The sequence below is a fragment of the Bos mutus genome, chromosome 5 (genome assembly GCF_027580195.1).
Source record: "Bos mutus isolate GX-2022 chromosome 5, NWIPB_WYAK_1.1, whole genome shotgun sequence".
NCBI lineage: Eukaryota > Metazoa > Chordata > Mammalia > Artiodactyla > Bovidae > Bos > Bos mutus.
The window spans coordinates 22933300-22959788 of NC_091621.1; the positions used below are offsets into that span (position 1 = coordinate 22933300).

Here is a 26489-nt window from a genome sequence, read left to right on the forward strand (position 1 = left end):
AAATGTGCTTCCTAAAATGCAAACAGGAAACACATAGTTTTTCAAGGCAGAAGAAGCCTGGTGTGTCTATCTTTGCCTGGCAAAGGTTTAAAGCTATCCTTTTCTACTTCAACCCTCCCCCCCAAAGGCAAATAAACTTATGTAACTCAATTTTTTAAAATGTCCTTTAAATACTAGCTATAAAATTATGATTAAAGAATAAAAATCATTTAATAGAATATTATTGCTATACCAGATGGACTTTAAAAAGCTGTCTAGAATGAATAATTGCAGATCCCTGGTTGGGGAACTAAGATCTTGCATCCTGCATGGCGTGGCATCAAAAAGACACATGGCACCACACAAGGAATACAGCCAATACTTTATAATAACTATAAAAGGGACGTATCATTTAAAAATTGTGAATCACTGCATTATATACCTATAACATAAAATACTGCACTTCAATTAAAAGCTCTTGCTTTAGGAGAGTATATATTAATTTGCATTTATAATCAATATTCTAGTTTTGCTTTAACCATGAAACAGAAGGATTAGCCAGATTTTTCTCTTATGCCCATTGTACATAACAGGTAAATAAATTCAAAACAAATTCTACAGAATCAAAAAATGTTCCACTGATGCTTCCTTGGGGGAAAAAACCCAAGTTCTACTTCCCTTTAAAAGTATTCAAGGAATAGTAGACACCCTGACCCTGAACTCAACATTCAAAAAACAAAAATCATGGCATCCGGTTCCATCACTTCACCACAAATAGATGGGAAAACAATGGAAACAGTGACAGATTTTATTTTCTTGGGCTCCGAAATCACTGCAGATAGTGACTGCAGCCATGAAATTAAAAGACGCTTACTCCTTGGAAGAAAAGCTATGACCAATTTAGATAGCCGACAAAGGTCCGTCTAGTCAAAGCTATGGTTTTTCCAGTAGTCATACATGGATGTGAGAGTTGGACCATAAAGAAAGCTGAGCGCCAAAGAATTGATGCTTTTAAATTGCGGTGTTGAAGAAGACTCTTGAGAGTCCCTTGGACTGTAAGGAGATCCAACCAAGTCTATCCTAAAGGATATCAGTCCTGAATATTCATTGGAAGGACTGATGCTGAAACTCCAGTACCTGATGCAAAGAACTGACTCACTGGAAAAGATCCTGATGCTGGGAAAGACTGAAGGCAGGAGGAGAAGGTGGACAACAGAGGATAAGATGATTAGATGGCATCACCAACTTGATGGACATGAGTTTGAGTAAGGTCCAGGAGCTGGTGATGGACAGGGAAGCCTGGTATGCTGCAGTCCACGGGCAGTCAAAGAGTCAGATATGACTGAGTAACTGAACTGTACTGACCCTGAAAGAATTAAATCTGTATTATTTTTTTCTATAGGGCACACAGAATGATTAATGTTAATGATTAATCAAATGATTAATGTTAATTGTTCAATTTGAAATGCAGCATCACAAATGACTGTGATTCTTAAACAAGAATTTGTATTTGCTTAACAATGAAGTAAGTTTGCCAAAAGAGGAAACCTTTAGCACCATTCTACTCTGAGCACAACTGGCTTCCAGGGGAAAAAAACAAAACATGCTTCCTCTTCAACTCTGAAAGCAAAGAGTAAATCATGTTACTTTGTATCTAAAATAATTCCACTTTCTCCCCCGAAATCAATATATTATACAAAATTTCAACTTTTCAGTAATTCTAAAGAATTTATATTGCTCAAATTAACCCAAAGCATCTAAATGTAGGTCATTTTTGGACTAGGTTGTGTCTGTGATCAGTAATTCCCTATCAAGCAGACAAAGGTAGTATTGGTGGAGAATGTCTATAGCTGAAAATACTTACTGATCATGTGTTATCTTACAGCCCAACTCCATCAGTGTCCACTCAGCAGGATGAGGGGTACAGACAAGTGCCCTAAGATCTGCAACAATGAAATCTGGGCTTTTGCTACTGCAGTGGAAGAAACTCCCAGGGCTTTGAGAAGTTGGGGTGTTTCAAAGAAGATTCAAGGTTGATATATCACAATTCTAACAAAAACAGTTAAATAGTAATAACCTTTCATTACTATGGGGAATTTCTGGAGCTCAGTGGTAAAGAATCCACCTGCAATGTAGGAGATGTGGGTTCTATCCCTGGGTTGGGAAGATCCCATGGAGAAACAAATGGCAACCTACTCCAGTATTCTTGCCTGGGAGATCCCAGGGACAGAGAAGACTGGCAGGCTACAGTCTATAGGGTCTCAAGAGTTGGATACAACTGAAGTGACTAAACCACTACTACCTTCATTACTATGATACAACAAACGCACAGGCACTTGCACACACACTGATAAGGCTCCATACCCCATATATCCAGTATCGGCATCATTCGCTTACTTATTCAATTTTTCTTGCCTACTTATGTATCAGTATCACAGGAAACTTTTAAAACAGACAGGTGTCTGGATACCCAATCCAGAATTGCTAGATCTTACTCTCTTGGGAAAGAAGGGCCCCGATATAAGTATTTTTCTTAAGCTCCTGAAATGGTTCAACAAAACCACTTTCATGTTAGCATTTGGGAATCACCACATAAGATCCTTCATCCTAAGAATCATATCTCCAGTTATACTATGGTTTTGGCTTATAAAAATTATTAATAGACAACATATACTAATCAGATTTGAGGGAGAAATAAAACAGTACTTCCAAACATAAAAAATTTGAAAACATGTAAAATTTGTTTTAAAAAAGAAAATGTGTGTATTGATATGCATAGACTATCTCTTGAGAACGACAGAAAAAAGTTGTTAACGTTCATTGACTCTCAGGAAGGGAATTTAGCTGAAGAACAGGGGCAGAAGGTGAATTTTCACTACTGTATTCTTTTGCACTTTTATAAATTTTGAGCCATGTTAATATATTGGAAAAGACCCTGATGCTGAGGAAAATTGAGGGCAAGAGGAGGAGTGGGCAACAGAGAATGAGATGGCTGGATGGTATCACTGACTTAATCGACATGAGTCTGAGCAAACTCAGGGAGACTGTGATGGACAGAGAAGCCTGGTGTGCTGCAGTTCATGGGGCTGCAAAGAGTCAGACACAACTTAATGACTGAACAGCAACAATATATTACCTATTAAAAGTAAATAAAAAGATAATTTAGAATACAGTTTACCCTTGGATGACATGAGTTTGAACTGCACAGGTCCACTTACGCGCAGATTTTTTTCAACAGTAAATACTTTGCATCCTTGGATATGGAGTCACAAATAGGGAGAAACCACAGATGTGAAGAAACCTTTCTACCAACCTTTGCTTTCAAAATCCTACCTGCCCTTAAAAATCTTCTCAGAGAGGGACAGATTGGGAGTTTGGGATTGACATCTATATATCTATTTTAAATATAGCAGTGTGTATCAGAGAAAACCATAATCCGAAAGGATACATGCATCCCAACGTTCATTACAGCACTATTTACAATAGCCAAGACATGGAAGCGACCTAAATGTCCATCAACAAAGGAATAAAGAAGATGTGGTACACATATGCAATGGAACATCACTGGGCTATAAAAAAGAAAATAATGCCATTTGCAGCAACATGGATAGACCCAGAGGCTACATGTTAAGTGAAGTAAGTCAGAGAAGGACAAGTGTCACGTGATATCACTCATATGTGGAATCTAATTTTTAAAAAGATACAAATGAACTTATTTACAAAATAAAAGCAGACTTAGAGGTATCAAAAACAAACTTATGGTTACCAAAGGGGAAAGATGGGGAGAAGGGGTAAATCAGGACCTTGAGATGAGCATACACACAAAACTACAAATATAAGATAAATAATCAACAAGGACCTAGTATAGAGCACAAGGAACTCTACTCAATATTCTGTGATAACCTATAAGGAAAAAGAATCTAAAAAAGAATAAATATATGTATGTGTATAACCGAATCGCTTTGCTATACACCTGAAACTAACACAAAACTGTAAATAACTATACACCAATAAAATTAAAATATTTAAAAAATAATAAATAAATAAAATAAAATAGATAACCAACAAGGACCTACTGTACAACACAGGGAACGGTGCTCAATATTCTGTAATAATCTAAATGAGAAAAGAATTTGAAAAAGCATAGACAACATATATATGTGTAACTGAAACACTTTGCTGCACACCTGAGACTAATACAACATTGTTCATCAACTATGCGCCAATATAAAATTAAAAAAAAATTTTAAGTCTCCTCAGATTCTACCTCCTCCATATAGTCTCTTTTAATCTCTGTACTTTGCCCACTACTCATCTGTTAATCAGATGAGCATTAATTAGCCTTCATTTGGGAATATAAATTAATATATCTGCCTTTCTTTTTTAAGCAAACATATCTGAACTCATTATGTTCAAAGGAGTGGTATCCTTCAAAGTCATCACTTTCCATTTAGCTCATCATAAAATTACCGAGCACCTACTATGTGCAAGGGTCTATGCCAGGTTCCAAGGACCCCAAATAAAACTGAGTCATTCACAGTCAATGATGTCCACAGCACCATTCAAATTCTTTTGGAACTGCTTTTTGGATCTGACAGTAAGTAATACATTACAACCAATCTCACTTCTTTATAGGTAGCTTGTGTCTCCTGCACTGGCAGGCAGATTCTTTACCACTGAGCCAGCAAGGAAGCCCTGCTTAATGTATACCTGTTGACTAATTAACATATATAAAATGTAATACAGCCATTTTTCCTTCACAGTTATTCCATGAGACTCTGCATGGAATTGCAAGGTTGCCACATCCCATCCCTCCCTCCTCACCTACACTGACCTGGAGCTGTATTTCTTGAGGATGGTGTCCAAAAGGCCAACAAGCTCTTCAGCATTGATGAACTTCTGTGTGCTGAGAGTGTACATCTTCTCATAGAAGTCTGCAATCTCTGTGCGAGCCTGAACAAAGAAGCAGAGCTGCTCTGACAGGTGGGAAAGGAGCTCTTCCACGTGAGGAGCAGTGCCCCCAAAGGCACCACGGCCGGTCACCACCTTCTTCAGCTCGTTGTGCAGGGAAGTATAGATGGTGCGAATGGAATCCTTCCTGCTGAAGAAAGACTGGCCCCCTGGAAGGCAAATGACAGAAGCAGGTAAGGAAGAGAAACCAGACCCACAAAATGCTTGCCAGCATCCAGAAGGAAACAATCCAAGCCACTGAGCTCAATGACTTTTCATCTACCGTATTCTCTGACTTCTACATATTTTGTGACTCATAATTTCACAGGAGAGTAAGTTAAGTGGATGCCTGGTACCACTCATTTGTGTAGCCATGGACCTGTGTATGATTTTCCTGTTGCCTTGTTGTTTAGCTGCTAAATCATGTTTGACTCTTGCAACCCCAAGGACTGTAGCCCATCAGACTCCTCTGTCTATGGGATTCTCCAGGCAAGAATGGGCTTCCCTGGTGGTATTCCAGGCAAGAATACTGGCGTGAGTTGCCATTTTCTTCCCCAGGGGATCTTCCCAACCCAGGGATCAAACCGACGTCTCCTGTATTGGCAGGTGGACTCTACCACTGAGTTTTCCTTACCCACATGCCAATCCCACTTCAATGAAGGATTCAGATCTAATTCAGAGGATAGTTAACCTAGCAAGTGACATGAACCTGGTTCTAAAAAGCCCTCTTTCCACATTTAGGAATTTAAAACAAAAGAGAATACCCAATTATGAGACACTGTTGTTATTCCTGGTATATTAGAAAACTTCATCTTGGCTTTGGAGTTGTATTTTTCTTTTAAGCTATACTAGAAAATGGAAAACACAGCCTACTGGGATCCCAGGAGAATAAAAGGAAATGTTAGTGTTCTTAGCAAGGTTGACACTATAGGTTACATCACAATAAGCACCACATTGTGAATTATTAAGAGTAGGAAGCAATTATAAATAACTGCTGCTGTAACTCAGGGGTTCCAAAGGAAATCAGCAAAAAGTAAGGCCAAATACATTCTTTACAACAGTTGAAAAGGTTCAAATGGCATATACATCATTTCTTTACTTCTGTATGAATACATGAAAAACTATATTTCTGGGGCCAGTTTCATAGATGTTGTCTGAAGCAATTCTGTACCCTAACAAAGGCTCAGAGGCAAGACACTAGGAGAACAAAAAGAAACGTCAGGTTTAAAACAGGAAGTCTTAGGAATATTAAAAATCTCAGAGACAAGGACAGTTTAAATTCTCTGCTAATAATTCACAGAAAGCTTTAATGAATGAGTTAGTATTCTAAATAAGTTAGGAGGGAAAGTTACATATCAAGCCTTTTGTAAAATGTTCTCTTAATGAATGAAACATTTCACAATTTATTGCCCAGTTTGTATTTCAAGAAAGGATTCTTATATCCCTTACTACTATGGCAACCACTTTGCCCTGGTTTATCTGTGACTGTCCAGGTTTTAGTACTGAAAATCCAGCTTCTCAGGAAACCCTTAGTGTCATGTCCTGAAAAACCCCTCAACTTTGAGCAAACCTATACTGATGGTCAGGCTTCCCTGATACCTCAGGTGGTAAAGAATCTGTCTGCAATGCAAGAAACCCTGGTTCAATTCCTGGGTCGGGAAGATCCACTGGAGAAGGGACAGGCCACACACTCCAGTATTCTTGGGCATCCCTTGTGGCTCAGCTGGTAAAGATTCCATCCGCAATGTGGTGACCTGCGTGTTCGACCCCTGGGTTGGGAAGATCCCCTGGAGGAGGGAAAGGCTACCCACTCCGGTATTCTGGCCTGGAGGATTCCATGAACTGTATAGTCCATGGGGTTGCAAAGAGTCGGACACAACTGAGTGACTTTCACTTTCATGTGGATGGTCATCCTACTTAACTTCTGATTCCACAGGCAAACTACTGATACTTAAAAAGTGTTTTCTCCAATACACTGCCCAATCACACTGGCTAGCATTCACATCATTTCTCTTACTAATAGCAGCAAAAACGATATGGTACAGGTGGATCCCCAGATGGTACCAATGGTAAAGAGCCCATCTGCCAATGCAGGAGACCTAAGAGATGTGGGTTTGATTCCTAGGTTGGGAAGATCCCCTGGAGGAGAGCATGGCAATCCACTCCAGTATTCTTGCCTGGAGAATCCCATGGACAGAGAAGCCTGGAGGGCTACAGTCTGCAGGGTCTCAAAGAGTCGGACACAACTGAGGTGAGTTAGCACACACAGGTGGATCCAACATCCTATACAGGACTGTATTCTGGAAGGTTTGCCTTCCTTCTCCGTCTGCATTCAGTCTAGCTTTGCAGATTTCGTAAGGTGATGGTATGAAATAAATGGACATTTGTGCCGAGGTCTAGGACAAAATCTGTTAGGTTAGGAAGGTAACAAGAGTACTGAGTAAAAGCTGAAAGCCCTGGAAGGCTGAAAGACTTGGTTCCAAATCCCAGCTTCCAAATTTACAAGCTGTGTGATGTGCACTAACTTAGCCACTTTGAGCCTTAGTTGTTGTTTTAACATGAAACTAAAAAGACACAATGAAATAACACTTGGTTTGTAACAAGCCTGGAGCAAAGCACATAATCAGTAATGCTAATCCCCTTCCCTTTCATTTGGGCTTCCCTTGTGGCTCAGCTGATAAAGAATCGCCTGCAATGTGGGAGACCTGGGTTTGATCCCTGGGTTGGGAAGATCCCCTGGAGAAGGGAAAAGCTACCCACTCCAGTATTGTGGCCTGGAGAATTCCATGGACTATATAGTCCACGGGATCGCAAAGAGTTGGACACGACTGAGCGACTTTCACTTTCCCTCCGTTTCTAACTGATATAAGAAACTCTCCCAATAAACACATGAAAGATGCTCAACATCGCTCATTATTAGAGAAATGCAAATCAAAATCTCAGTGAGCTATCACCTCACACCATTCTGAATGGCCATTATTAAGAAATCTATAAACAACAAATGCTGGAGAGTATGTGGAGAAAAGGGAACCCTCTTGCACAGTTGGTGGGAATGTAAATTGATACAGCCACTATGGAGAACCATAGGGAGACTTCTTAAAACACCAGGAATAAAACTACCATACAACCCAGCAATCCCACTACTGGGCACAGACCCTTAGAAAACCATAATTCAAAAACACACATGTACCCCAGCATTCACTGCAGCACTATGTACAACAGTTATGACATGGAAGCAATCCATCAACAGATGAATGGATAAAGAAGTTGTGGAAGGCGCCAAGATGGCGGAGGAGTAGGACGGGGAAAACACTTTCTCCCCCACAAATTCATCAAAAGAGCATTTAAACGTCGAGTAAATTCCACAAAACAACTTCTGAATGCCGGCAGAGGACATCAGGCACCCAGAAAAGCAACCCAACTCCTCGAAAGGAGGTAGGAAAAAATATTAAAGACAATACAAGAGACAAAAGAGGGAGGGACGGAGCTCCGTCCCGGGAAGGGAGTCTTAAAAAGAGAGAGGTTTCCAAACACCAGGAAACCTTCTCACTGCCGAATCCGTGCCGAGCTTTGGAAGCACAGAGGACAACATAACAGGGAGAAAAAATAAATAAACAATTAAAACTCGCAGATTGCGAGCCCTACGGTAACTCCTCCAGCGGAGAAGCAGCGCAGACGCCTGCATCCGCCATTAGCAAGTAGGGGCTGGGCAGGGAGGCGCGGCGCGGGCTGCATCGCTGAGAGTAAGAATCTGGCCTGAATACCCTGAGCACTATCTGAGCGAAATAATTTGGGCTAGCAAACCAGACTGTGGGATATCTACCATGCGAAAAGCCAGCCCTAACCTAAGACACCGCCAGCCCTTGACGGAACAAAGGACTAAACAGAGGTAGCCGGCTGCAAACCTTCCCCCTCCGGTGACAGGCAGCCAGAGCCAGAAGGGGGCAATCGCAGCCCCAGAGAGACATTATCTATAAAACTGGCTTCTTTGCTAACTAAAACTTATTGGGGGTCTGGACGGTCAACATCTGCCTGAGAAGGTGCGCCGGTTTTACACCCAGATAACCAAGTGGCGGGGAGGCGATAAGTCGCAGCATTGGTGCTCGCCAAACACCTCATCACCTGAGCTGCTCGGACCTGGGAAGAGCACAAAACGCAGCCCCAACTGAGTCTGCGCCTCTGAGGACTACCTGAGTGCCTGAACCTGAGCGGCTTGGACCTGGGAGGTGCATGCAACCCAGGCCCAGCCTCGGATTGTTCCCGGCGGAACAACCTAGAACCTGAGCAGTGTGGGCAGGGAGGCTACACGCGCCCGTGAGCGGGCAGACCCAGTGTGGCTGAGGCACTGCGGCAGCGCACGTCAGTGTCATTTGTTTGCAGCATCCCTCCTCCCCTCCCCCACAGCAGCGACTGAACAAAGAGAAGAAATACAGCTCCACCCACCAGAACACCGACACAAGCTTCCCTAACCAGGAAACCTTGACAAGCCACCTCTACATACCTACACACAGCAAGGAAACGCCATACAATAAAGAGAACTCCACAAACTGCCAGAATACAGAAAGGACTCCCAAACTCAGCAATTTAAACAAGATGAAGAGACAGAGGAATACCCAGCAGATAAAGGAACAGGATAAATGCCCACCAAACCAAACAAAAAAGAGGAAGAGATAGGGAATCTACCTGATAAAGAATTCCAAATAATGATAGTGAAATTGATCCAAAATCTTGAAATTAAAATGGAATCACAGATAAATAGCCTGGAGACAAGGATTGAGAAGATGCAAGAAAGGTTTAACAAGGACCTAGAAGAAATAAAAAAAGAGTCAATATATAATGAATAATGCAATAAATGAAATTAAAAACACTCTGGAGGCAACAAATAGTAGAATAACAGAGGCAGAAGATAGGATTAGTGAATTAGAAGATAGAATGGTAGAAATAAATGAATCAGAGAGGATAAAAGAAAAACAAATTAAAAGAAATGAGGACAATCTCAGAGACCTCCAGGACAATATTAAACGCTACAACATTTGAATCATAGGGTTCCAGAAGAAGAAGACAAAAGAAAGACCATGAGAAAATACTTGAGGAGATAATAGTTGAAAACTTCCTAAAATGGGGAAGGAAATAATCACCCAAGTCCAAGAAACCCAGAGAGTCCCAAACAGGATAAACCCCAAGGAGAAACACCCCAAGACACATATTAATCAAATTAACAAAGATCAAACACAAAGAACAAATATTAAAAGCAGCAAGGGAAAAACAACAAATAACACACAAGGGAATTCCCATAAGGATAACAGCTGATCTTTCAATAGAAACTCTTCAAGCCAGGAGGAATGGCAAGACATACTTAAAATGATGAAAGAAAATAACCTACAGCCCAGATTATTGTACCCAGCAAGGATCTCATTCAAGTATGAAGGAGAAATCAAAAGCTTCTCAGACAAGCAAAAGCTGAGAGAATTCTGCACCACCAAACCAGCTCTCCAACAAATACTAAAGGATATTCTCTAGACAGGAAACACAAAAATGGTGTATAAATTCGAACCCCAAACAATAAAGTAAATGGCAACGGGATCATACTTATCAGTAATTACCTTAAACGTAAATGGGTTGAATGCCCCAACCAAAAGACAAAGACTGGCTGAATGGATACAAAAACAAGACCCCTACATATGTTGTCTACAAGAGACCCACCTCAAAACAGAGGACACATACAGACTGAAAGTGAAGGGCTGGAAAAAGATTTTCCATGCAAATTGGGACCAAAAGAAAGCAGGAGTCACAATACAGTATCAGATAAATTAGACTTTAAAACAAAGGCTGTGAAAAGAGACAAAGAAGGTCACTACATAATGATCAAAGGATCAATCCAAGAAGAAGATATAACAATTATATAATATATATCCACCCAACATGGGAGCACCGCAGTATGTAAGACAAATTCTAACAAGTATGAAAGGAGAAATTAACAATAACACAATAATAGTGGGAGACTTTAATACCCCACTCACACTTATGGATAGATCAACTAAACAGAAAATTAACAAAAAAAAAAAAAAAAAAACATGTATCTATAAAGTTCACTAAAGCAAAGCACAGTAAAATGAGGTATGGCAATAAAAGGCGTTAAATTTATCAAAAAAAAAAAAATAAATAAAGTGCTGAAAAATTAAAAAAAAAGGAACAGAAGAAATAACATAAGCAATAAACTGTCTCTGAGCAAACAGAAAGCATCTGTAAAAATTGCTAGACTGGATGGTGTCGATAATACGAACTATTTTTTTTTTTTTCCATCTCATGTCTTTTTCCCCTCAGTCTTCTGATCATTTCTGTTTTTCTTTATCCTGGCCTGACATTACCATCATTATAATGTCTTCAAAAGTTCAGGAATGTATCTGATAGCTTGGTGTTGAAGTGGGCATTCCAGGAAAAGATAGGTAGGATCTAGCTACTATACTGTTTTAAAGCTACTGCTATTTCACCATAACCCAAAATACCCATATTTGGAAAGAGTTAACTTTTCATCATTATTTTAAGATTGATATTGCCAACACAACAACTGAAATAAAGGCATAAATTTTCAAAAAAAAAAATAAAATAAAATAAAATTAAGCCTAAAAATAATTATTGGAGTAGGAAGATTGGGGATTGTGGTTGTAATACTATTTGAGTTCTATAATATTTCTTTAGCAACGTTTAAGGAAAACGTGAAATAAAATTTTTCTGATCGTAAAAAAATAAAAATAAAATAAAATGATTGCCATGTGTAGAATGTAAGTTATCCAACAGGGAATAGAACAGCAAAAAAGGAAACATGTTTTAATGGCTGAATCATTTTTCTGATTAGTTGAAAACATCCCTTTGTTAAAGCTGCTGGGACGGTAGCAAAATGGTACCCTGAACAGCGGTCACTTATTTGATTTTTACCCACCAATATTCTTCAGATTAAAAAAAAAAAAAAAAAAAAAGAAAGAAAATAATGATTAGTGATTAGTGATTAATTAATACGTCTCCCTACTACACCATCTACATCCACCATCTCCCTACGACTCTTACAATCTTGGACATGAGTTTGAGTAAACTCTGGGAGTTGGTAATGGACAGGGAGACCTGGCACGCTTCAGCCCATGGGGTCACAGAGAGTCAGACACGACTGAGCGACTGAACCAACTGACTACACCATTAGCACCCTGAGGACAGTGGCTGTGTCTGTTTTCTCCCTCATTATTTTATCCCCTGTACTTTTACACAGTGCCTGACGTGACATATGTGATCAGTGAGAAAATGAGCAAGCAAGCTTGGATTGGATCCTGAACTAGAAAAAGATGAGCATAAAGGGCATCATTTAGAATCAGTTGGCAAAATTTGGATATTGACAGTAGACAGTCATGTTGTGTCAGTGTTAAATTTCCTGCTTTTGATGTCGTAAGTCATAGGAAATACATACCAAAGAATTTAGGAATCAAGGATTCTTATGTCTTCAACTTTCTCTCAGATGTTTCAGGAAAAAATTATAGATATGGATAGATGGGGAGGGGGGAAAGCAAGGCTAGAAGAAAAAAAAAAAAAAAAAAGAAGTTGTGGTACATACATACCATGAAATGCTGTGCGTGTGTCTCTGTGTGTGTTGTGTTAAGTCGTTTCAGTCATGGCTGACTCTTTGCAACTCTATGGACTAAAACCCACCAGGTTCCCCTGTCCTTGGTATTTTCCAGGCAAGAATACTGGAGTGGGTTGCCATTTCCTTCTCTAGGGGATCTTCCTGACCTAAGGATCAAACCCACGTCTCTTACGTTCTTTATCACTAGCACCACCTGGGAAGCCCGTAAAAAGGAATGAATTTGAGTCAGGTGAACTAAGATGGATGAATCTATAGTCTGTAATACAGACTGAAGTAAGTTAGAAAGAGAAAACCAAACATTGTATGGGTGCTAAGTCATTTCAGTCGTGTCTGACTCTTTGTGATCCAATGGACCATAGCCTGCCAGAGTCCTCTGTCCATGTGATTCTCCAGGCAAAAATGCTGGAGTGGGCTGCCATGCCCTCCTCCAGGGGATCTTCCCAACCCGGGGATCAAACTCGCATCTCTTACGTTTCCTACATTGGTAGGTGTGTTCTGTACCACTAGTGCTGCCTGCTGCTGCTGCTGCTGCTAAGTCGCTTCAGTCGTGTCCAACTCTGTGCGACCCCATAGACGGCGGCCCACCAGGCTCCCCCGTCCCTGGGATTCTCCAGGCAAGAACACTGGAGTGGGTTGCCATTTCCTTCTCCAATGCATGAAAGTGAAAAGTGAAAGTGAAGTTGCTCAGTCGTGTCCGACTCTTAGTGGCCCCATGGACTGTAGCCCACCAGGCTCCTCCATCCATGGGATTTTCCAGGCAAGAGTACTGGAGTGGGGTGCCATTGCCTTCTCCTAGGAAGCCCCAAATATCATATATTAACACCTAAGTATGCAATCTAGAAAAACAGTACTGATGAACCTATTTGCAGGGCAGGAAAAGAGACAAAGACATAGAGAACAGACTTGTGGACACAGCGGGGGAAGGAGAGGGTGGGATGGATTGAGAAAGTAGCATTGTAAAATAGAAAGCTAGCGGGAAGCTGCTGTATAACACAGTGAGCTCAACCTTGTGCTCCAAGACAATCTCGAGGGGTGGGATGGGGTCTGTGGTGGGACGGAGGTTCAAGAGGGAGAGGACATATGTATACATATGACTAATTCATGTTGTTGTGTGGCAGAAACAAACACAACATTGTAAAGCAATTATCCTCCAATTAAAAACAAAAGAAGCTCTCAATACTACAGAGTCAGGCTTCTGCAACTCTGTGGTCAATTGGGAGCTTCAAGTACTGGAAAAAGAACAGCTAGCGGGTTATCTAGGGGGTATGGAAGGGCTTCCCTGGTGGCTCAGATGGTAAAGAATCCACCTGCAATGCGGGAGGCCTGGATTCGATCCTTCGGACAGGAAGATCCCCTGAAGAAGGGAACAGCCACCCACTCCAGTATTCTTGCCTGGAGAATTCCATGGACAGAGGAGCCTGGCGGGCTACAGTCCATGGGGTCGCAAAGAGTTGGACACAACTAAGCAACTGAACACACACACAGGCATTTGGTGTGGAAACACCACATAAATATAAAGAATACTTTCTAAAGCTTATCAATAAACATACACTACTAGTATGTGAAAACAAGCTAACTGACACTTTAAGGAAGGGAAAGACCACCAATTCATTTCTTTTAAATGAGTCTTTTTTCTCAAAGCTCTCAGGAGCACAAGCCTATCTGGTGACTGTCCTGCTGACGAATGGGAAGCCCAGGTGGCTCAGTGGTAAAGAATCCACCTGCCAATGCAAGAGACTTGGGTTCAATCCCTGGGTGGGGAAGATCCCCTAGAGAAAGAAACCCGCTCCAGTATTCTTGCCTAGAACATTCCATGGACAGGGGAGCCTGGCAGGCTACAGTTTAGGGGGTTGCAAAGAGTCCGACATGATGAGCACATATACACACACAAAGACTGGAATATCCAATGGGGAGTGGCCTTTCTTCATGCTGGGAAACAAGGAACCAGAGACACCAGACTTCTTTCTTGTCTCAGTTTTTTGAATTTACAAAATATAAATATTTTGAATTATTTCTAGAAGTCTATTTTCATGAAAGCTCATTATTTTTCGAGATTTCAACAGTCTATCTCGTATCAGGAAATTTCAAGTAGCAAGTATATTAAAGGAGTATGCAAAATTTCTAAGCATATCCATTAACTTCTTGCTAATGATAATCTTTAAACATCAGTTCTCAAGTTAAGTCATTTTCTACCATGGAAACTTCCAGCAACCAGATGTCGAGGAAACTCTCCAACAACAAAACAAAGGGGAGAAAAGTATGACCTTCTAAAGTCCTCCACGAGTGATAACGACAGAGTGAAGGGGCAAAGTAGGGAATTAAATGGTTAAAACCACTAGGCAATTATAAGTAGAAAAATATGGAGACCCTTGTAAGTTACTGATTATTCAAAAAAGTAGGTTTGCTTAACCACAAAACCACGCTGCAGAAGCATGAGACATGCCCCCAAACAATAAAACAATGGAGGCATGAGACTCACATATTGTCCAGTGAGCTCAGTAAGTTAACGATCACCACTTTGACACACTCTCTGACACATAAAAAACAATGATTTGTAGACCTAGCTTGACCACGTTTGGACAAGAAAACTCCCCTGCCCAACCTGGAGGAGGAGCCGATGATGGAAGCATGATGTCTACTCAAGGAAGACAAGGAAGTTCTTCTCCTTGCTATTTTTCCTTTGATTATAAAACTATAGCTCAGTTAAGTTCCCAAGGGGCAGCTTTTCTCGCCCACCCGCTTGTAAGCCTCACAAGAGTCCTATTCTTATAAATCACTTCTTATCTCTCACTTTGCTCTCATTGAGTTCTCCGTGCTGAGACATAAAGCACTGTGGTATGAGAACTCTTTGGAGCCCCCGGAAATGACACCAGTTGATTTTGGTTTCACAGGTATTGAGTCACCATATTTTCTTTTCCCAAATGAGGGGAGTATATTCTCCCCTGAGAGTATGGAGAAGGCTATAAGATAAGCACTTCCTCCAAAGTTCAACTGAGCCAAGTCAGGAACAGAAGGCTCCCTGTCAGTTCTGTCCTTTATCTAAAGTCCCATCCTTTCATTTATAATCAGGATTCACAGCTAAGGCCTCCAATAAACAGTCACAAAAGTAGGGTCAAAAAGACTTACTTTTTAAAACCATGCTTTCTACATGTTTAAAAGGTATACATAAACTTTTTGTTTTGCTTTTTAGAGAAACCCAGATAATTATTCTGTAGTTGAAGAACATGGGACTGTGTTAAGTGGCAACACAAAAATTTTCCCAAGTTTTTAAGAAAATGGGAGCGTCAACTCAATGAAGAACTCAATCAATGGGAGCGTCTACCAATCAAGAAGTCATATTGTAAGCACATTAAAACCACAAACATTCCCATACCGAAAAACCATAAGGTATTTGCAAAGTTAAAATTTTACATCTGGAACCTACATTTACTGTACATGGTAATAAGTTATGAGGCATTAAACATGCCATTTTCAGAACATTTTTTCTGAAATGACAGATCAGCTGGGAGCCTCAATAGCCCTGAGGATGTTTCATAGTGTAAATTGCTCTGTGGATCAGTTTCAAAGCACAGCCCTCAGGCTCACCCATGCAAGCTGGGGTCCTTGCAGAACTAATCACTTTACATAATGAGAGCCACTTCACAGAATCCAAGTCAGAGACAGTGATAGCCTTGTGCATGTTCTTATGCACATCAAGCACATAAAGCCAGGCACATACAACGTAAACTAGAGTAGATTCTTTTTTTTTTTTAGAAATCTACTTTAGAGTGGATTTCTTAACTGAGGTCTATACACAGGACACGACTGAAGAGACTTGGTGGCAGCAGCATACATAGGCTATGGGTTTCCCAGGTGGTTCAGCGGGTAAAGAATCTGTTTGAAGATGTGGTTTCAGTCCCTGGGTCAGAATGGCAACCCACTCCAGTATTCTTGCCTGGGAAATCCCACGGACAGAGGAGCCTAGCAAGCTAGGGTCCATGAGATAGAAAGAGTTGGACATGACTCAGCAACTAACGAAGAAGGCAATGGCACCCCACTTCAGTACTCTTGCCTGGAAAATCCCATGGATAGAGGAGCCTGGTGGGCTACAGTCCATGGGGCCGCTAAGAGTCGGACACAACTGAGCAACTTCACTTTCACTTTTCACTTTCATGCATTGGAGAAGGAAATGGCAACCCACTCCAGTGTTCTTGCCTGGAGAATCCCAGGGACAGGGGAGCTTGGTGGGCTGCCGTCTATGGGGTCGCACAGAGTCAGACACGACTGAAGCGACTTAGCAGCAGCAGCAGCGACTAAACAATAACAACAACATACATAGGCTTTAGGAAATCCGACTGAATACTTTCAGGTCATATGCAAAATTGTATTACACATATATTTTTCTGGGGAGTGAGGCCACAGGTTACCAAATTCTCATAGGTGAGCTAAAAGAAAGAACCTAAGAAACATGACCCTGGGATCAATTACCAATCTTCATGAGGCAGAGGAATCTAAAAACACCAAAACTGCCAGAATATTACCCACCATCAATTTTATAGCCAGGATCGTCTCCATTTTCATATATACATAATAATATGTAAATTACACAATACATAGTATGTAAATTACAATACATCTACAATTTTTTATAAATCATATGGTTACAAACACAATCTGACAGTTCAAAGATAGGTATTCTGGTACAGGCTCTATCACCTACTCACACAACTTCACACACACACACAATTTGCCAATCCATAGAAAGGGAATTACAATAATGCAACAGCAATTGTAAATTTATGAAAAGTGCCATTGTAGGAAAGAAGGAAAAAATACAGAAGGTGAAACTACCTATTTCTTGCCAACAAGTCCACACACTAAATAACAAGATACTGTTTGAAAAGCTAAAGCAAAGATCTCAGAAAGTCCTGCCCCTTGGGTGTTTACAGAAAGCAAGATATACAGGGTCATCTTCTGGCAATATAAGTGGGGGAAAAAACTCAAACTGGAATCTGCACTCAGTTGTAGTCTTCAATTTTATATTGTACATATGTCCTTCATTCATACCAGACCCTGTGCCTCTGATATTAAAGAGTCTAAAACAGGCCAAAGCACTAAAAAGACTCTTAAAAACTCTGGAATTCATAATATCGGTAATTATTAGTAGTAATACTTTATATGTATAGCCTTTGGCTTTCACATATATTATTTCCTTCTGATCTACTCATACTGTTTGTTTCTACTAGTGAAAATCAGCTGAATCAGCTCCTGCATTTGATTTTCAGGGGCAAGATTTATCATGGGACGATAAGCGTGTTTACCATTTTCTCTGTAAGACCCCTCTTGTTAGTTAGGCATATTTCTTGCCTTTCCTGTCCAGTATTCTTTTTTTTTTTTCTTCATTCATTAAATGTTTATTGAGGGTCTACGAAGACGGGGTAGGACTCCATCTGTAATTCTCTGGGGCCTTAGCCTTAAGAGGCCAGACAATAGTGTTTATTAATTCTAACTAGGTTGTACTGCCAAGTTTTGCTCCTCTCGCCGCAGTGTCACTGGTTAGAAAGCGAGTTTGCGTAACTTCTCACTTATGGCACCAATCCATGCATGAGAAAAATGGATACAGCCATCCTTCTGGAGCACAGCCCTGCAAAGAACATCCACCCAGTTGGCCAATCTAACTGCCGCGCAGGCCCGTGGGCGGGGTTTGTGGAAGCCGAGGGAAGGAAGGGATCGGTGGGAGGAGACCTGGGAGTGCAGAGTTGAGCCAGCGGCTACGAGTGACAGAGACTGGGAACCCAAGCCCCTGCCGATCGGGGAATATACTCCCTTTCCTTCCTCCTCCAGGGGCACCGGGGGGCGGGGCGGAGGTACCTAGTTTCTGCCCCAAGTAGGTGAGGCTGTGATAGACCTTCTCGGCCGCGGCCAGGTGGGCCAATGCCGCCAGCAGCGACAGCCAGCTGCCCCCCGCGCTCTTGTTGGCCTCTCGTTCCTTCTCCACATTGTCCTTGGCCTTGTCGTAAGAGAAGATACCCAGATGAGAGAAGAACGTCTCCAGCACCGCCTGTTCCACCGGGACCGGGGCGGCCAGCGGGATAGACTCCCCCATGCGAGCTAAGCTCCAGCTCCACCCACGTGGCTCGCCTCTCCCTCGCACTTCCGGGTTCTCAGGGAACGTGCGCACGAGCCTGCGTGCGCGTAACCGCCACAAGCGGCGGACTCGTGAGCGCGCTGCTGCCTTGACCGAGCCTGGGCCTCAGAGAGGACGAGGATAAGAGTTCAGGCGAGAGACGGGTGACCGCCCCTCAGCTCCTGAGCCGCTTCGGCGCTTCTGTTCCCGAAGCTCTGACTATTCGGACCCTCAGGGCAGAGCGCTAGGCGGCCAACTCGCTGCTCCGTGGAGCTGACGTTCAGAGGTGAGCTGAGAGGCCCCTCCCTGTGAGACTGCGTCAGTGCTGATGACGTCACGCTTACTTGACGTCGGTAGTTCTTGTGCTAACATCTGGCCTGGGCTCCACGGAGCCTGAGGCGCAGGGCTAGGACTTAAGACTGCGGCCTGGAAGTGTGCTGGCTGTCACAACAAGGACTCTGTAGTCATTGCTTTCAAACCAACCCCAGTAAGTGGTTTGTAGAAGCCTCACGTGGGTAAAAGTTTACTTCTTTTCCTCATGTCTGATTTTCACCCAATCCCACGAGTTAATTCTCGCCTCTGTGGGGTTCTAGTCATCTCAAGTTCGTGCTAACGAAAAGGCTTCCGAGCAGAGCTGCTCCTGGGCTTGGCCATACTTCATTAGGCTTCCTTAAAGTTCTCAGAATGAAGTCTACCTTAATGTAACTTCTGTTAAAGAATCTGAATTGATCCACTTTGCCATTCAGGTTAATTGCAAATTTTTCTGACATTTAAGAAACTCCATAACCCAGCTCATGTGTGTGTCCCCTGCTTGAGACACTACCCACTGCTCACTTAGCTTTTACTTTTCTCTTTCCTTGTACATGCTTATTTATTTTATACTATTTAGTTGTATTGCATTTAGTCACATAAATTTACATGTCTTTTTCCTCTACGAAGTGGTGATTTCCCTAAAGCAGAATCTAGGGTTCACTAACCTTTATAATCTTCATCATGGATGGCACAATGGTGTTCCTTAATCAAATGAGGGACTTGCCTGTTTTCATTTTGTTGGTCAAATGAGATCTCTTCTGCCATTGTTACCTTTTAATATAACAAATCCCATAATTTTAATAAATATATAGTGTATCTGTTGCTTGCTCTCAAGAATATAATTGAGTAAGATCAACTCTGTTAATGATACAAGGCAGAATTTTGTATGTTATAAAGGTAAAAAGGGAGGCAGCAGTGGTGTCTTTTTGGAAGAATCAAGGCTTCCTGGAAGACAATGTGATGGTTCTAAATGAATGAGTAGAAAAGTAAGTAATCAAAAAAAAAAAAGTAGTACTAGCCCCAGAACCGACAGACAGTAAAAGACAGTTTTAAAGCTCATAAATATACTCAAGATATGTAAGAATTCTTTAGATAGTAAAGGAAGCATCATAGATGAGTGGGGAAAGGAAAACTCAATTAATAGTGAAGGAGACATGATTATGGGGAAGAAAAAAAACTTTCCCCCTGTATCCTACAACAAAAAATAATTGCATATGTAAAAAACAAAATCGTAAACAAACTAGAAAGAAATACAAGTGAAAATTTAATTGATCTAGAAATAGAAGAACGTAATTACGAAAGAATTGGAAGAAATTACAATTACAAGAAGGGATTGAATTGTTTGTAAAAATTTCAAGAAAACACTGCCATCCTGGGGGAAAGATCTTTGTAACTGTGTCAGGCAGAGGTCTGATGTGCTTAACATATCAAGATCTAGTCATCAGAGAAATGCAGATTATTATATTTTTCACCTACCAGATTTTGTAAAAATCTTTTTTTATATGCTGGTAAACATGCAGGGACTCTGTTCTTATACCTTACAGATGGGAATGTAACTTGGTATGACCTTCCTGGAAAACATTTGGCAATATATATTAAGGTTGTATGTTAGTCGCTCAATCGTGTCCAACTCCTTGTGACCCCATGGACTGTAGCCTGCCAGGCTTTTCTGTCCATGGAATTCTTCAGGCAAGAATACTGGTATGGGTTGCCATTTCCTTCTCCAATATATTAAGGTTAAATGAGAGTATATGCACAGTGTCTAAAACACTAAGAGTAGATGCTTAATAAATATTAGTTAACACTTACTGTTGGAGAACGCAATGGCATCCCACTCCAGTACTCTTGCCTGGAAAATCCCATGGACGGAGGAGCCTAGTAGGCTGCAGTCCATAGAGTTGCTAAGAGTCGGACACGACTGAGCAACTTCATTTTCACTTTTCACTTTTATGCATTGGAGAAGAAAATGGCAACCCACTCCATTGTTCTTGCCTGGAGAATCCCAGGGACGGGGGAGCCTGGTAGGCTGCCGTCTATGGGGTCGCACAGAGTCAGACACGACTTAGCAGCAGCAACAACACTTACTGTTATTATTGTTGCTTTTATCGTTCACAACATCCAACCTTTTAATCAGCAGAGCACCTAGAATAATACCTTGAACTTATTTAATAATAGCCAATTATTTTACCTGCAAAAGAGTTTACTCAGAAATAGCCAGAGGAATTGCTGTTCAGGTAATGGAAACTATGGTGGATCACAGGCAAGTCCAGAGGACATGGAAGGGCTTCCATGGTGACTTAGATGGTAAAGAATTTACCTGCAAGGCAGGCAGCCTGGGTTCGATCCTTGGGACAGGAAGATCCCATGGAGAAGGGAATGGCTACCCACTTCAGTACTCTTGCCTGGAGAATTCCATGGACAAAGGAGCCTGGCAGGCTACAGTCCATGGGGTCGCAAAGAGTTGGACACAACTGAGCGACTGAACTGAACTGAAGGGGCTGTCATAACTAAATAGTTCTCGGGAGGAAGCAGGGAGTTCAAAGTATGGGCTATGGAGGCTTTTCATTGTTTGTGGTGCTACAGTCATTGATTGGGCAGTGGTTGGCCAGAAAGATGGTTTTATTCTTCCTGCTAAATAGTAAAGTAGGCAATACCTTCCTGTGGGAAAGAGGTAGGGGTATGTCTCTTACAGTTTGGAGTAACTGATGATGCACAGCCATGAGAGCTCTCCCTATAGACATATTCTGACTCCAGCTTCAGCTGAGGTTCTTTATTTCTACAAACTTAATGGATGTTTATTAATGTCTATATTTGATTGGCTGATTCTCCTTGTCTTACAGGAATTTTGTAGGAAAAAGATACTGAGTCAGTGACATGATAGGCTATTAAAACATTGATGCTGTAAAGATACAAGTTACCTTAAAGGATCAGCTGGTTCAGTCTATTAGCAAGACACTTTGGACAGTAGCAATAAATGTTAGCTGTTGACGATATGCTTGCCATCTACTGCTGCATATTAAATAACCCCGAAACTTAGTGACTTTTGTTGTTGTCGTTCAGTCACTAAGTCATGTTCAACTCTTTGCAATCGCATGGACTGCTGCTTCTTGACCGCATACAGGTTTCTCTGGAGACAGGTAAGGTGGTCTGGTATTACCATCTCTTGAAGAATTTTTCATAGTTTGTTGTGATCCACATAGTCAAAGGTTTTCACGTAGTCAGTAAAGCAGAAGTAGATGTTTTTCTGGAATTCCTTTCCTTTCTCTATGATCCAACAAATGCTGGCAGTTTGATCTCTGGTTCCTCTGCCTTTTCTCAACCCGGCTTATACATCTGGAAGGTCTCAGTTCACATACTACTGAATCCTAGCTTGAAGGATTTTGAGCATTACCTTGCTAGCACTTGAAATGATCGGTAGTTTGAACATTCTTTAGCATTGCCCTTCTTTGGGACTGGAATGAAAATGGACCTTTTCCAATTCTGTGGCTGATTTATTGAGTGTACCACTTTAACAGTATCCTTTTTTAGGATTTGAAATAGCTCAAGTGGAATTACATCACCTCTACTAGCTTTGTTCATAGTAATGCTTTGTAAGGTACACTTGACTTCACACTCCAAGATATCTGACTCGAGGTAGTGACCACACCATCATGGTTATCTGGGTCATTAATATTTTTTGGTACAGTTCTGTGTATTCTTGCCACCTCTTCTTAATCTCTTCTGCTTCTGTTAGGTCCTTACCCTTTCTGTCCTTTATCTGATCAAATAACCCCAAAACTTAGTGACTTAAGAGAGTAAAAATCATGTATTCCCTCTCACGATTTCTGTGAGTCAGGAATTCAAGAGTGTCTCAATTGCGCATTTCTGTTTTAGTGTTTCATAAGGTTACAGTCCAATGTTGGCTAGGGTTGTGGTCATCTAAAGACTTATTTGAAGCTGGAGAGGCTGCTTTCAAAGTGACTTCACACATCCAGCAGTTGTCACAGACTGTTGGCCACATGGGTCTCTCCATGGGATGGCTTGAGTGCCCTGCTCACAGCATGGCCACTGGCTTGTCTTCGAGCATGTGATCAATCTGATAGACCAAAGCAGAAGCTTCACGACTTTTTATGACATAGCCTTAGAAGTCACACTTGGCCACATTCAAGGCCATCCCTGATTGAATTTGGGCAGACTAGGGAAGGGCACAAAGGCTAGGCAGTAAGGTTCAAAGGAGGCCACCCTGGAAGCTACCACAGACGCTGATGACATTTCCAGCATGGAGAATTATCTGTCTTCGTAAAAATATCTAAGGATGGAAGCTCTTAACTGATCCTTTTTAGTAATATTGCTTAAGAAGTTGTCCCTTAATTTCAGCCCTAATCTTTCCTGTTAACTCTAGAAAAGACCACTGATTTGATGCTGCTCTTTACAGAGTCTTTGAAATATCCCTACTGACAATGCCAGTGACAAAACTATTTTAGTGATAACAACCCATTTTGGGGCCAAAATTATATTTAAAATGAGCAAGGCATTCATTCATTCATCCAAGTTTTTTTTTTCATTCATTTGATAAACAGTTGATTAATTTTTGTGTGTTGAAAATGCATATAAAAGAACATATACCAAAACTAATTTTACAGTTTAATGATTATTCCAGTTAATTCCTACCCCAGTTTTTAAGTATTTCAGCTTACTTTCTTTTTGCTGATTTGTTTTCTTGACTTTCACTTTTTTCACTTTTCTTGACATTATGCTAATATAATAGTAAAATTGTTATTGATTTAGCACTTACTATATACCACGTCTTTAACGTATGACTAATCTTCCAACAGATCTTCACGGCAGGTATAGTTATTACCATTTGATTACAGAGAATTTAAGTAACTTGTTCAAAGTACTCACAGCCAGTAACTGGCAGGGTGGGATGCAAACCAGGATCTGTCTCTCTTTTCTTTATAACATGGCTTCTGTTTGTGAGGTATCCCCTTATGCATATGCCTCCTACCTAAGAGGTAAGAGACTTCCACATTGTTACTCAGGCATTTTCAAATTGTTTCTGCAGTTATCTCCCTTTTTATATGGATAGTATGGATGAGAGGTCTGATTTCAATGAGAAGTCTTTCTTAATTTACTAAGAAGAACCAGATATTTGATATGGAACAACCTCTTTCACTTTCTACTTAGATTATTTACTAAAAAAATACCATACAGTTAACAATATATAGCTCTTTAGCACCTAACTTTCAATTAAATTACTCTCCCTGTTGTATATTTTAAAAATCTGACCAATAACAGCCCCCTTTTTTTTTACACTTAATTAGCTCTTGCCATTTTGTCTTTCTACCTGTAAATATAATATGATTTTGAAGTCATAAGGTGGAAATTATGTAGGGTAGTGAGTTGAAAAAGAAAACCAAACTTCAAGAGAGAAAGCATATTTTAAATCTGTGCTCTAAATAACCATTGCCTAGAATTGATACGGAGCTGCATTGTGCAGTATGGCAGTCACTAGCAATATGTGGCTGTTTACATTTCAGTGAGAAACTAAATAAAATTTAAAATTTGGCTCTTCTTCAAATGCTTAGCAGGCACTTATGGCTAGTGGCTACCATATTGGAGAGCACAGACACTGAATTTTTTTTTTTTTTTTTTTGGCTGTGCCTTGTGGTGTGCAGGATGTTAGTTCCAACCAGGGATGGAAACCATAACCCCAGCATTGGGAGCTCGGAGTCTTACCCACTGGACCACCAAGGAAGTCCCTGAAGTATCTGTCATCACACAAAGTTCTGTTGAACATGCTGGAAAGAAACAAGGTCATAAGAAAGAATTTCACAGTTAAAAAAAAATAAGCCAAAAGGAAAAGAACAGAAGTTCTGTTATTTTAATCATATTTCATACTTTCTTCTTGATTTTCTCCATATTTATGTTTTCTCTTTAAAATGTTATGTGTATATGTATATATATATATATATATATCAGTTCAGTTCAGTTCCTCAGTTGTGTCTGACTGTTTGCAACCCCATGGACTGCAGCACACCAGGCTTCCCTGTCCATCACCAACTCCCGGAGCTTACTCAAACTCATGTCCGTAGAATCGGTGATGTCATCCAACCATCTCATCCTCTGTCACCCCTTCTCCTCCCACCTTCAATCTTTCCCAGCATCAGGGTCTTTTCCAATGAGCCGGTTCTCCGCATCAGGTAGCAAGGTATTGGAGTTTCAGCTTCAGCATCAGTCCTTCCAATGAATATTCAGGACTGATTTCCTTTAGGATGGACTGGTTGGATCTCCTTGCAGTCCAAGGGACTCTCAAGAATCTTCTCCAACACCACAGTTCAAAAGCATCAATTCTTCTGCGCTCAGCTTTCTTTATAGTTCAACTCTCACATCCATACATGACTACTGGAAACACTATAGCTTTGACTAGACAGACCTTTGTTGGCAAAGTAATGTCTCTGCTTTCTAATATGTTGTCTAGATTGGTCATAGCTTTTCTTCCAAGGAGTAAGCGTCTTTTAATTTCATGGCTGCAGTCACCATCTGCAGTGATTTTGGAGCCAAAAAAAAAAAGTAAAGCCTGTCACTGTTTCCACTATTTCCCCATCTATTTGCCATGAAGTGATGGGACTGGATGCCATGATCTTAGTTTTTTGAATGTTGTTTTAAGCCAACTTTTTCACTCTCCTCTTTCTCTCTCATCAAGAGGTTCTTTAGTTCTTCTTTGCTTTCTGTCATCAGGGTGGTGTCATCTGCATATCTGAGGTTATTGATATTTCTCCCAGCAATCTTGATTCCAGCTTGTGCTTCATGATGTACTCTGCATATAAGTTAAATAAGCAGGGTAACAATATACAGCCTTGATGTACTCCTTTTTCTATTTGGAACCAGTCTGTTGTTCCATGTTTAGTTGTAACTGTTGCTTCCTTACGTGCACACAGATTTCTCAAGAGGCAGGTCAGGTGGTCTGGTATGCCCATCTCTTTCAGAATTTTCCACAGTTTATTGTGATCCACACAGTCAAAGGCTTTGGCATAGTCAATAAAGCAGAAATAGATGTTTTTCTGGAACTCTCTCGTTTTTTCGATGATCCAGCAGATGTTGGCAATTTGATCTCTGGTTCCTCTGCCTTTTCTAAAACCAGCTTGAACATCTGGAAGTTCATGGTTCACGTATTGCTGAAGCCTGGCTTGGAGAATTTTGAGCATTACTTTACTAGCGTGTGAGATGAATGCAATTATGCGGTAGTTTGAGCATTCTTTGGCATTGGAATGAAAACAGACCTTTTCCAGTCCGGTGGCCACTGCTGAGTTTTCCAAATTTGCTGGCACATTGAGTGCAGCCCTTTCACAGCATCATCTTTTAGGATTCGAAATAGCTCAATTGGAATTCCGTCACCTCCACTAGCTTTGTTCGTAGTGATGCTTTCTAAGGCCCACTTGACTTCGCATTCCAGGATGCCTGGCTCTAGGTGAATGATCACACCATCATGGTTATCTGGGTCATGAAGATCTTTTTTGTATAGTTCTTTTG

The 26489-nt window shown here is 41.0% G+C and overlaps 2 protein-coding genes across 2 annotated transcripts in view; one reads left to right on the forward strand and one right to left on the reverse strand.

Moving 5' to 3' along the window:
• The window catches only part of KICS2 (KICSTOR subunit 2), a 34114-nt gene extending 15413 nt beyond the window's left edge, over positions 1 to 18701 (reverse strand). Inside the window, exons 1-2 of the mRNA XM_005902532.3 lie at positions 18410 to 18701; positions 4814 to 5099 (exon numbers count right to left, since the gene is read on the reverse strand). Of these exons, the coding sequence (XP_005902594.2) occupies positions 4814 to 5099; positions 18410 to 18644 (521 nt within the window). The 5' untranslated portion in view covers positions 18645 to 18701. The remainder of the gene's footprint in view (positions 1 to 4813; positions 5100 to 18409) is intronic.
• Positions 18702 to 18812: 111 nt separating this feature from the next.
• The window catches only part of XPOT (exportin for tRNA), a 172039-nt gene continuing 164362 nt past the window's right edge, over positions 18813 to 26489 (forward strand). The window contains exon 1 of the mRNA XM_070370529.1: positions 18813 to 18951. The gene's annotated coding sequence lies outside the window, so the exon portion shown is untranslated. The remainder of the gene's footprint in view (positions 18952 to 26489) is intronic.